The following is a 12,819-nucleotide window of genomic DNA, read 5'->3' as shown; positions in this document are numbered from 1 at the left end:
ATTAGTGGATTCTCTAACCTTGACATTTGTTTTTATCATTATTTAATCCTCATATTAATCTTACATCTCGAAATCCTCTTCATTATTACTACTACTACTACTACTACTACTACTACTACTATTGTTGTTGTTGTTGTTGTGTTGTTATTTATAATTTATATAGTTAACCTCCTTGTGGTTCGACCCCGGTCTTGCCAAGTTATTTATTACTTTGACACTCCTGCACTTGGGAGAAGACATCAATCTTTTGGTCGTGTCAAAAGATATCTTATATTATTAGATATGTTATTATAAAACATGATTTAGTTAAGGACTTATTGATACTTCAAGTGCAAAATGATGATATAAAACCTTAATAAAAATACACTTTTAAGTACTAATCACATATGCATGATAAGCTTTCAAGGGAAGAAAATAGAGGTATGTAGGCTCTAACATACTGAGAGTGGGATCAAAGCTCGTCCTAACACAGCTTGCCTTTACCCATAATGAGAACTATAATTCATTACGTCACAACTACGATAATCCACCTAATGTTAAGGGACCTACTCTTGTGTTCCAGATCGAGATTGATGGTTTAACTCAATGTGGCAAGTGTTTTACGCCTGAAGAACTAGAAAAACAATGAATAGTCAAAGGCAAAGAAGTTGTAGATGCCATCAAAGATATGGAAGTAAACAAGTTTGTGAGTGAAGAAGAACCTGGTGAATTTCTAAAGCTGATGAAACACAATCAGTATAGTGTGGTAGAATAGCTGAAGAAAACCCCTATCAGGATATTTATGATGTCTTTTATCCTGAGTTTGGAACCCTACCACAACACACTGCAAAAAGTTTTGAGCAAGGGGTATATGCCCTAAGACATAGCCCAAAGAACTATGAAGCATTTGGTTGGAAGAATCCATGCGATAAATTACCTATACTTCACTAAAAATAAGCTCGATGTTGGGAGAACAAGTCATAGTAAACCTTTATACATCACTGTAAGGTGCAAGGATTGCACCATTGACAAAGTATTAGTGTGATTTAACTTTAAATGTACTCCCAAAACATGTGGTGGATGAAATGCTAGTTGATTCAACACGTGTACTGCCAAGTACTATAACATCTAAGGCTTATGATGGTTCCCCTAGGAAAGTGGTGGGGACCATTGAAATAGAGTTGTTCATTGGCTTATATGTTTTTTAGTAATTTTGCAAGTGATGGGCGTCTACCTGTCATACAACTTTTTATTAGAAAGGCCTTGGATACACGTCATGAATGTCATTGGAATCATCTTTGCATCAGTGTTTGAAGTACATTGTGAATGAAACATTGGTGACAATTAATGCCAAAAAGTCTTTGACAATAATGCAAAATGTAACAGTTCCTTACATAAAAGCCGAAGGGAGCAAAGATACAAATCTTCATGCTTTGAAGTTGTTAAAGCAATTGAGAAAACCAGTAATTTTTGAAGTTGCAAGAATGGCTACCAAATATTTCTTAAAGAATAAACTTCCTTTCCAATATGATTCTGTCTCTGGGAATCCTGAGAGGATAAGTTCAATAAGGTTGAAAACCGCTAATCAAATATTTAGGCTCGACTTTAAGCCTAGAAGGGATGACTTGTTCAACTGTTGATATCAAATGAGAAAAAATGTTGGTTAGGTTGAAAGTGAGGTAACATAAAGAAGAAGAGATTGGCATCCATCTAATCCATGTATCATTCCCCAAAGTTGCTTATGTAATGCACTCCGAAGATATGAAGAATGTCCTTACTTAAAGCTTGGTTGCTATAGGCATCAACAAATTGGAATAAGATGACAGAAAGGTCAATAGCTACAATGAGAAAGGAAAGGTTGTGGAAGGAGAAAAGTTGTTACCACAACTAACTGTCCATACTGTGGAGGAAATGACGACAAAGACCTTTGTGTGTAAGTTGGCAAATGGTGAAAAGTTCCAAAATTAGGTGACCCAAAAGGCTCCTATAGTCTTCAAAAAGTAAATGATGATATTGTTTTAGTGTGCTTTTTGTGTTTGTCTATGTGTATGTCTTTGCTTTCATACCAAGTTGGCAATCTTGGCTCAAGATGTCAAGATATATTTTTCATTGTAGATGAGTCTTTATTTTATCAATGACATTATGAATTTTTGCAAGCTTTCTTTTCTCTTTCCAAAATACACATTTATACCAAAACACCTTCCACTTTCAAATTTCCTAAAAGCAGATCGTCCACAAAATCATGAGCACATTACATTAAGAATGAATGACCAAATCTCAATAAGGACACAATTGCAATGGAAGAAAATGAATGAGAAGCGAACGAAGTAAAAGAATTCATGAATTACTTCCTAAACTCTCTACAATTCTCTTACCATTTTAGTGTTTGTTGGTGAGTTTGTTGGCAAGTATAAATTTCAATGATGGATTTCATGTCATCAATCACTCCATCGGTTATTTTAAATTTCATTCTTTTCTTTCAAAACTCTCTATATAATTCCTCGACCCTTTAATATCCATTGGTGAGTTTGTTAGTAATTTACCATTATTGTAAATTGCCAATAGATTCACCAATAATTATTTATATATATTTTTTTATTTCGGTTGATAATTTCATTGGTGAAGTTAAAAAAAAGAAAGATTATAATCCATATCTAACCTTATTAAATAACAACAATATTCAACAACAACTTATTCAACAAGACCTTAACCACAACATTAAATGCTTAATAGATGTAAAAAAATATATAATACATTATAAAACAAAAAAAATATCTTAATTATATAATGATGTTTTACATTTAAAATCAATTCAAATCCATTGATGAGCATGTCTCCACTATTTATATGAACAATAGAGAGCTCCACTATTCACTTAAATGAACGATGGAGACATGCACCACTATTCAAGTGAACAATGGTGCATAATTTCAGCCAGATCGGGTCCGGTCTAAAGTTAAATGCATTGAACTAAGTCCGACTTAGTAAAAAAAATTAAATTTTATTTTTTATTTTTAATTGTGTTTTATTGATGACATAACAGTTACATAAATTAATCGCAATCCTAATTTTGTTTTTTATTATATTTTACCTGATGTTGTTGTGTGCTTAAGAAAGTAAGGAAACTGTAGTGTTTCATATTGACAATTGTTAAATTTATAATATTTAAATTCAAAACCATCAACATATATATATATATATATATATATATATATATATATATATAAATTTTTTTTAACCAAACACATTAAATTATTTTTTGTTCAACCTCAAATTCAATTATAGTTTTAGTGTGAGTTTGAGAATGTGGTTGTGGTTGCTTTTTAAATTGTTTTTCACTCAAAAAAGTATATCAATAATGTTTTTTTTTTTTATCTTTTAAAAATTATTTTTAAGATCAACACATCAAAATAATTTGAAAATATCAAAAATATATTAATTCAAAACAAAAAAAAATTAAAATTTTTTCAAAAATATTTTTAAAATATTATACTAAAAATATCTATCAAACTAATTTCAATTAAAATTACTTTTTATAAAATAAATTTTTTTAAATTACAATCACAAAAACTACAACAAAACAAATCAAACTGTTATTATTACTTACACGTTTTTAATAGAACTGTTCTTACTTACTAGCTACAAAGCTCAAACACACGCTCTTTTTAACCGTTTGGAAGTCCCCTTTGCCATCCGGATTAGACACCAGACCAAAACAAAAACAGAACTCCCACTGATTAACGCGTGCTATCCATTTTCTAAAGTGGCACGTGAATCACGAATCCCAATTCTAACACTTTAAGCCTTCCCGTCTAATTGGTGTATTATTTTCTCTTTGCAAAATTTCGGTCTCTCTTTCAGTCGATCTTCGATACAGGTGAAAAACCCTTGAAGCCTGAAACGTGACTGTGTCCGCAAAAAATCTCTCTAATTAACTGACTCGGTTGTTGACTCACTTGCTGTTGATCGCGATCTCTCCCGATCGCTACGATGAAGAACTATTTCAAAGAAGAAGAAGAAGAGATAGGTGAATTAGCAGCTGGTCAAATACTAGGCAAGTTCTAAAACCCTAGCCTCGACAATCCGGCCATTTTAAAGTACCAGTTTCTCGAGTGCGGTCACTTTGAAAGAAAATTATAGTAATAATCATGTAACTGAAGAAGAAACTAGTTATGCTATGGTGCAAAATATTTTAAATTGGGAGTTAAAATTTTTTGCGTTAGTAAAATTATGTTTTGGGTGATTAATTTTAGGTTTAAGATCACTGATCCTCTTATCTGTGTTTCCAGTCACCCAGGAATGTGGTATTCCTAAAAACGAAACCTCTAGTTTAGTTTGTGTAGATGCTGATGCTATTGACTGTGATAATGCTGCTACTCGTGTTCGGCCCCGAACTGTTGGAGAGGACTTAACCACTGAAGAAGGAAATTCTGCTGCTCCCCATTTAACATCTTTAAGTCATGAACACGACCCCTGTTTTCCGGTAGATGATTTTGAATCGAAAATGATTTTTAGTGAACACGTGACAAGAATTTCATGCCATGAAGCTCCTTTACTTGGGGAAAGCCAATTAAACTGTGGTCTTAGAGATGGTCCTCCGTCCAGTGTATGGTGGCTTCACCCGTCTTCTGGGTTATGTTTTCAGTTATGAGATTGATTATGAAGTCTCGTTTTGCTTTGTTTGAAAATTTTGCAGGCTGAGCTTGTTGATGAACACATGGAGGAGTGTTCTCCATCAAGCCCCACTCCTGATATTGCAGATGCTGGTGGTATTTTCTCATGATATTCTTTTCCTGGATATTGTGGGCATTCAAGTGAAAACTTACTGTGTTTTTCTGCATGATTACAGTTATTTTAAATGACCTCACACCAACCAATTCTTTCAGCTACTCAGAAATGGTACAAAATTTCCCCTGTCATGAATTAATCAAGTTTATACTGAATTACAAATGAGACAGATTGTTATTTTCTTATTTTTAAAGATCCTCTATTTGTTATCCTTGCATATTATACCTGCTTCAAGGTGTTCAGTAACTGAAGTTGCTTAGCAGTTGCAGGTTTTCTTATTTTAGTCTGTTCTTAAACGGCTGTCTGGGTCTTTATTCTTGTGTTATTTTTCTTGAATTAGCTAATATGTACTCTGTCCTCCTAATACCTGGACTCCTATTTTGAGTTTTATTTGTTTCTCAAGTGTCTTGGAATCTGAGGGGTTAACTTGTTTAGCTGCTATTGGTAGACATTACAAAGCTTTCTGCATGGCTACTGCTTGACTTGTGGCCATTCCACCTTTTTGAACTTGTACCCAGGTTTTGTTTCTCCTTCTACTTGTTAAGCTATGCTAATTGCATTCTGGAGGGATTACTAACCAGTTCATATTGAAGTTGAACCTCAGATATGTGCTTCATGTTTCAAAATCAATCTTTCAATCTGTTTCATTTTTGGCTTGGTGGGGATAAATATTTTTCCTACTTGATTTATGTATATTGTTCAGTGAGCAAGATGGCTACCATTCATATACATTTTTTCAGAAAGAAAAGCTTCAAGATTACTAATTAAGTGTTTTTTGTGCAATTTGCAGAGTGACATTGGAATTGTTGTTGATTATGTTGTATACCGGGGTAAATATTGTACTGGGATGGTGACATTTTCTTACAGTGGCATTAAAATTAATGGTACAACTGCTCATGGAGATGAAGGAACCTTTAGCTTTGAAACAGGAATTGATGAAATTGTTAGTATTGAGTCTCAGAATATTCAAAGAGTAAGTTCTAGCAACCTTATGGGATTATAACTTGTGATATTTAAGCATGCTTATTAAGTTGTATTTATCATGTGTTCAGTTTGAAACTGTAATGATTAAGCTTCACATACTTTCAAAGGATGCAGTACAAGCTGATAACACACAAGGCATGTCAGGTTAGTCGCCTTGAAGTGGTGTAGTGCTTGCATATTATTTTCCTCTTATTTTTGTAATTTGTATAACTCCAAGTCGCAACATTTTCATATGCTGTATCATTTGATTCCTAATGCATATGGAAATTCACGTCAACAGCCAAAAGTATTGAAAAGTTCCCCAGCTAATTGCAACTTGTGCTGACCTCCCAGTTCCCCCCTCAAGTTTTATGCAAACATTCATCTTTCTTTTTTTTCTGATATTTTAGACATATTACACACAAATGCCATAATTGCAAATTTGCAAAATTGGTGATATATATACAGTGGAATTGCCACAATATTGAACTCATCAATCTGATAAGTTCCATATTACCTTTTGGTATGATTGTATCATACAAGACTAAAGTTCTTTACACTATTTCTTAACAATGGTGAGCTCGTAAGAAGTTTTGATCAGAAATACTGAATATGAAGCAATTTTAGTATTGAAATTTCTGCTGTATTAGCTTCAATATTTAATCTGGTTGGTTTCTAGAAGATACCCTTGCTTTTATTATTTGGATTTAAGTCTCTTAATTTACTTATTTAATTTGTCTGTGTAGGTGTTGAGGAGTTGGAGGTTGTGGTTGTTGAGCCAAATTGGTCTAGGAAATGGGAAGAGATTACATATCTGAATGTGAAGTACTCAGCTCTACTGAGCGTTATACATGAGTAAGTTCTCTGAATTGCCTGCATGTGATGTCATTTATTACAATTTAGCTTTCATATAATTTGCCATGCTTCATACTTAAATTGCTTTTGGAGGCTTTTTCCAGTGCCTCCAATTAACATATGATTTACCCATTAAATAAGTTCTTTTGCTTTCCATTTGATGCCAGTTGTTACTGGCTAAAAACGTGCTTGTTGTATGGCTACAACTCTTAGGATTTTTGCATCCTGTTGGTATGCTAAGAATTACTTTGTTCAAAAGGTTGAGGAAGGCTGGCTTGGAAGTGTCTTCTCTCCGTCCATTTTTTTTTTTGTGAATTTTTGTTATTGCCCCTTGTTTTCTTATCATTTAACTCTTCGTGCCTGTTCTTTTATCCATTTGCTTGTAGCATGGATATTGCAATGAATGGAGTAGACTCACTTCAACAGAGGCGCTATTTTCCCAGGTGTGATAACCCCCTAGGTGTTGGGCAATGACATGTATTTCTTGATTCTCTAGCAATCTAACCTCTTTTATCTGCTAGTTCTAATTTCCTTAGTGGTTTCACATCTCCATGTTCTCTACTTGTGGATCAAATTGCATGAACTGTAGGTCAAATTAATGTCTTTTTAAGGTAAATTAGGTAGTATAGTTCTTGATCTTTCCTATCATCTCAAGATTCAGTCAAAACAAATTCATCTTTGGTTTAGTGGGATGGATTTTGTTTCTATTGCTGGTAGCATATTAGTCTTGATCGTTGAAGCAGTAGATCAGTGGCGCTTGGGCTTAAGTGTTCTTCTTTTCTTTCACAATGTAAGCATTTATTATTGTTCAAGAGGATTTAAATGCAAGCTCTTCCCAAAAGCCTCCAAATGAAGTGTTCTTTGAGTTACATATTTTACTATGAAAACACTGTAAGAAAAATTTGATGGATTTTTCTAACCGAGTTCATCCACTTTGACAGAATGTGCTCTTACATGAAGATTCAAGATTTCTATAATTGTAGTATTTATTTATGTGCTTGTAGTGGTGTGCATATCCATTGATTTTTATTCTTTAGAGAAGAGGATCTGTGCTTCTTTTGTACAATTGGGGTATGTAAATTTTTTACTGATAGGACAAAAAGATGGTGTAGTTGTAAAAATACATCACATCTGCACGAGTGTATGATCTATGGTATAGCAAGTTTCTGAATAATCTTGGCATTTTGCAGTTTTGATTCAGAGTTCGAAGATGTTATCTATCCAAAAGAGGACTCGGATGCAGTTTCTATTAGTAAGAGAGATGTTGATCTATTACAACCAGAGACTTTCATCAATGATACAATCATTGACTTTTACATTAAGTAGGTTTATTTACTTACAACAATTTTTTCTTTTAGTTTCAACACTTTATTTGCCTACAACAATTTTTTCTTTTAGTTTCAACCAGTCAATTTCTAGTAGTTAGGATGTAAAGGTTGTCACATAACTTGTTTCTGTGAGGTTATTCTGAAAAGAAGAGGGGATTGATTATTTATATTTGCAAATCCATTACTATTTGAAAATTCCACATCTGTTTTAATTTATTATAGGTTACATTTAAATGTGCATTTAAAGGAAATCAAATGATTGGGTGGCAGGTATTTGAAGAATCAGATTCCATCTGAGGAGAAGCAAAGATACCATTTTTTCAATAGCTTTTTCTTTAGGAAGCTTGCTGATCTTGACAAAGATCCATCCAATGTGAAAGATGGCAAAGCTGCATTTTTACGTGTCCATAAATGGACCAGAAAAGTGGATATGTTTGGAAAAGACTACATTTTCATTCCTGTAAACTTCAAGTAAGAAAATAGTTAAACAACCTCTCTTTTTTACATTGTGATTTTATAAATCCTTCGCTGGTGTAATTTGTATGCTTGTTTTAATTACAGTCTTCACTGGAGTTTATTAGTAATATGCCATCCGGGTGAAATAGCTGGTGTGAAAGGTTAGTTCTTGGTGGATTGCATGATGTTGAGTGGTCATCAGCCTAGTGTTTATATATTTGCATCATATTTCAGATGAAGACACAGAAATATCTGTCAAAGTACCATGTATATTGCACATGGATCCTATCAAAGGAACTCATGCAGGTCTCAAAAATCTTGTTCAAAGGTATAAATTAACTTGATTGTACCTTTTGTTTGACAACATATCTGCACATGTATATTTTTAGACACGCTATGATGGGGAATAAGATGGACAACAATGGGAATTGGCATTTGATTATTGAAGGAATTTTTAGTAATCCTACAAATTTAAATTCCTAAATAATCAAATAATAATTCCCAAGTTCTCATTGTTGTCCATCTTCAGTCCCCATCAGACTGGGTGACATGTTGCTTCAATTTGTCTTGCACATGCCAAAGGTAGTTGTATGCCAATCTTTTATCTAAATTGCTATCAATGCCAGGTGTGTTCTGTCAGATTAGTACAGTTTGAGCAGAGCCACGGAATGATATATTATGATAAGTACTTACTGAAATTGCAAAATATTTCCTTGTTAAGTGCTTTAAGGGCTGGGCTATTCCTGTTGTTGATTATAGCATTCAACACATCAAACAAAGCTAATTTTCGTGCCCACATGCGGTGTTATTTTTTTTTCATCCATCATCTTGGTCATGTATAACAATACAAGTTTTATGGCAAACCTTTTCTTCTTCATACTCTATTATCCTTTTCCTTGACAACCTGTAATTTATTTTATAATTTTCTGAAAGCAACCTCTTGTTATTTGTATGTCACTTTCATGCACTGAAGTTATTTATGGGAAGAATGGAAAGAGAGGCAGAAGGGCTCATCTGAAGACATGTCTTCAAAATTCTTGAATTTGCGGTTTGTCCCACTTGAGGTATTTGCCTAGTCTTAGTTAATTAATTTAACTACTCAAGAGTGGATTGCTACAGAGCTGTTCCAATAGATGCTATCTTTAGTTACCCGGGCACATAGAAAAGGGAAAATGTGAAGGGGGCTGATTTCACAGGTCCTATTAGCACCAACTCTTTGCACATACATTATAGATCATGATCTCCCTTTCATTTGACTTGCAAAATCAGACGAGTCCAACACTTAAGCTTTTGGAACTGCTCGTGTTCTTGTAAATGGGAAATGATATCTAGTGAGTAGGGGAGAGTATTTCCTTGGGCTAAATTTCATTCAGTTGAAGTTCTTTTCAATTTTGTGTTGCTTTATGTGATAATATAGAGTATGTATCTGTGCAGTAATTTGTCGCACTGTTATATTATAAGCTTTGGCATGTATGTGTTTGTCTGACACACACTTTTGTGATCCTGGTGGGTTTATTGTGATTGTTCTGATGTTTTGTTCATGGTCATGTCAGCTGCCACAGCAGGAAAATTCATTTGATTGTGGCCTGTTCCTGCTTCATTATCTGGAGCTCTTTTTGGTAGAGGCCCCAGTGAATTTTAGTCCATTCAGAATAAACAGGTTTACTAAGTTTGTAAGTTCAATCCATCAGTTGTTTCTCTGAATATTATTGTATTTCTATTTTCCCAAAGCTAGCGTTCTGCACATGGTAGAAAGGTGCATTTTGTATTCTGCAAGATAGTGAACAGAAATCTTGGCAATGCATGGGAGTTGGTTCGCTCCTAGGCCTTGGACTATGCTGTTGATAATTAACCCTTTGTTGATTTATATGTAGCAATGCAACCCCAAAGGCCTGAAATATGCATCGATTGCTTTACTTGAACATTGATGCTGTAATTGCATATTTGTTTGTCTCTTTCAGATGTTTAGTCACACAGTTACTTCCCTTTCTTTTCTTATTTTTTCCTCAAATGAACAGCTTAATGGGGATTGGTTTCCTCCTGCTGAAGCTTCTCTCAAGCGTACACTTATCCAGAGGCTAATCTCTGAGCTGCTTCAAAATTGTTCTCGGGAAGTTTCTTCTAGTGGTTGCAGCAGTGAACAACAGTCTAATTTCCCTGAAATTAATGGGAAAGAATCTGGATTGGAGCTTGTTTCAGACAGATACTCTCCTGATGGAGCTTGTCGTGTTAATTTATCAAGCTCTGGCCATGGTCAGGGCATTGAAATTACTCTATTGGGAGTATCACCTATGAGGAATTCTCATTGTGTTAATGATCCTGGCCTGGTTCTCAGGGAATTTTTTGATCCGGAAGTTGCTGCTGGATCATTACTTGCACATTGTCCATCCTTTGACCAGCCATCGTCTTATCACCACCTTAATGGTACTAGGTCACAGATAGAGGTATTGGCATTATCTATTATTCTAGCTAATTGTTTATTGAGTATGTGATTTATAATTTTTTGTTTTTGCCAGTTGAAAGCCAAAAAGAGGCCTTACCAACAGTCTCTTGTGATCTTATATGCATGACATATTTTCGTTTTTTCAGGAGGATGATACTGAAACTGGTGAGCAGTTTATGTATTTCCCTTCTGGAGATACTGTTTTTTCAGCAAGTTGCAGGAATAACACCTCAAGATGGTTCTATATCTTGTTCTTTTAAAGGTTTTGGAGCTGATGATTCTTGGAATCCAGGGATTTCTTTGCAAGCAGATGACAATGATTCATCTTCAGAAACATCAGACTGTGCCTCTGATGATTCAGATGTAGGAATCATTGAAAATTTTCCAGCCAAGGAAGATGCAGGTATTTGTCAGAAAGAGAAATTTGATCAACGAAAATCTCCTTTGATGGAAAATGTAGGGTGTTTGACCGTAAGCCTTGCTTCTGCCTCTGGCGAGATGCTTGAGAATTCTGCCTTTGGAGGTATTTGGAACCTTAGAAGTACTGAGGAGATTGACAAGATACATGATGGCAGTGAGCATGTTAGCCTTGCATCTTGTCAGGGAAATTTCTCAGCATCACTGCAAGAAGACCCCAACTTGGTAGAGATTGTGTTGAATCAAGATTTGGAAAAGGAAAAGGTCACTCGGGATAATATGCAAGCAATTGAAGGTATACATAACCTTGAAGGTATTGATGACACTGACAGGATTCGCTATGACAAAGAAAATGGCAACATTGCTACTTGTCAGGAAAAATTTTCTGCATCATTGCAAGAAGACCACGCTTTGGTAGAGAATGGATTGCATCAAGATTTGCAAAAGACTGAGGGCATTGAGAATGATATGCAAACGATTGGTGATGATGTGATGATGGTAGAATCAGATGAACAGCAAGCTGCAAAGAGGCCCAGGCGTACCTCCTGATGAAATTGAGGGAGGAATCACCAGAAGCCTGTCAAAGGATCTGCATTTGTGATTTAGGCTGGAGTAGGAGTCCCCCCCCCCCTATTTTGTTAACATAATAATGTGTTGGGATCTAACTAGATGTTGATGTACCATTCTGTGAATAGTGTCACGTCTCTATTTTGACAATAACTGTCGGACGGCTGTAGGAAAATTGTCTAGGTGCAGTTTGTCTTGGTGGTTAGTGATTAGTAAAGGTTTTATCTTATTACCTACCATCCCAAATATATATATATAATCAAACAGATCGATAGATGCGGACATTGTTGCCTGAATTGAATACATGCCACAATTGTTGCATGTTGCCTGATATGGGTGCAATGAACCCTGCTACTCGGAATATATTTGAACTTGAAGCCTTTTTGTTTCTTTATACTTTGCTCATGTATTAAGTTTTGCATAAGAAGTTTTTCTCGTACAGAACTGGAAACTATTTAAGGTCTGGTTTGATTTATTTAAAGTATTATTTTTGGGTGGAAAATATTTTTTACAAGTTGAAAATATTTTTTAATTTATTGATTATATTAAACTTGGTTTTTAACCTTTCGATGGTTTTATATTTTATTTTGATTTTTTTTTTAATTTTATTTCTTAAAATTTTAATTTTATATCAACTTTAATTTTGTTTATATTTTTTTTAAATGAAAATTTTTATTTATTAAATTTGATTTTTATTTTATTTATTTAAAATAATTTATGAAATTAGATTATTTTTTTTTAATTTCATTTTTCAATTTTTTTTATTTTTTAGACTTGATTTTTATTATTTTAATAAACTTAATAATAAAAATAAAAATAAAATATTAATAAATTATTTATCATCTTATTTTTCAAGAAAAATATTTATTTAACCTATTTTCTATAACATTATCAAACAAAAAAAATACTTTATTTTTTATAAATTTATTTCTCATAAAACTATTTTAAAAAAAAAATTACTTTTTTTTTGGTAAGCAAAAAAAAAAAAAAAAAAAAAAAAAAAAAAAAAAAAAAAAAATTACT

General features: G+C 33.7%; 1 protein-coding gene and 1 pseudogene across 6 annotated transcripts; both read left to right on the top strand.

The window, feature by feature from the left end:
* LOC140955635 (uncharacterized) overlaps positions 1-12,819 on the top strand; it is a 121,835-nt pseudogene that overhangs the window by 54,919 nt on the left and 54,097 nt on the right.
* Positions 3,760-12,030, top strand: LOC118036687 (probable ubiquitin-like-specific protease 2B). 6 transcript variants are annotated; one of them, XM_073409222.1, is made up of 17 exons: positions 3,760-4,033; positions 4,269-4,585; positions 4,676-4,748; positions 4,829-4,878; positions 5,558-5,740; positions 5,859-5,895; positions 6,477-6,585; positions 6,972-7,028; positions 7,776-7,907; positions 8,184-8,384; positions 8,475-8,530; positions 8,604-8,697; positions 9,343-9,433; positions 9,923-10,042; positions 10,388-10,813; positions 10,959-10,977; positions 11,075-12,030. In XM_073409222.1, exons 1-17 carry the CDS (start codon positions 3,970-3,972, stop codon positions 11,776-11,778), a joined length of 2,733 nt encoding a protein of 910 aa, XP_073265323.1. In that variant the 5' UTR covers positions 3,760-3,969; the 3' UTR covers positions 11,779-12,030. The 6 variants fall into 6 exon arrangements, with proteins under 6 accessions (XP_073265323.1, XP_034898362.1, XP_034898361.1 ...); XM_035042470.2 differs by having other exon boundaries at positions 3,762-4,033; positions 4,676-4,745; positions 5,820-5,895; XM_035042469.2 differs by having other exon boundaries at positions 3,763-4,033; positions 5,820-5,895.

Source organism: Populus alba, chromosome 5 (assembly GCF_005239225.2).
Source record: "Populus alba chromosome 5, ASM523922v2, whole genome shotgun sequence".
NCBI classification, from domain to species: domain Eukaryota; kingdom Viridiplantae; phylum Streptophyta; class Magnoliopsida; order Malpighiales; family Salicaceae; genus Populus; species Populus alba.
The sequence above is the reverse complement of the archived record's forward strand: the minus strand, read 5'-3'. Positions and strand labels throughout refer to the sequence as shown.

Coding starts and splice junctions, on each gene's coding strand:
- LOC118036687 (XM_035042469.2), top strand. CDS start 3,970: ATGAAGAACTATTTCAAAGAAGAAGAAGAAGAGATAGGTGAATTAGCA. Junction 5,896..6,476: donor TAACACACAAGGCATGTCAG/GTTAGTCGCCTT, acceptor TTGTCTGTGTAG/GTGTTGAGGAGTTGGAGGTT. Junction 8,531..8,603: donor TGAAATAGCTGGTGTGAAAG/GTTAGTTCTTGG, acceptor ATCATATTTCAG/ATGAAGACACAGAAATATCT.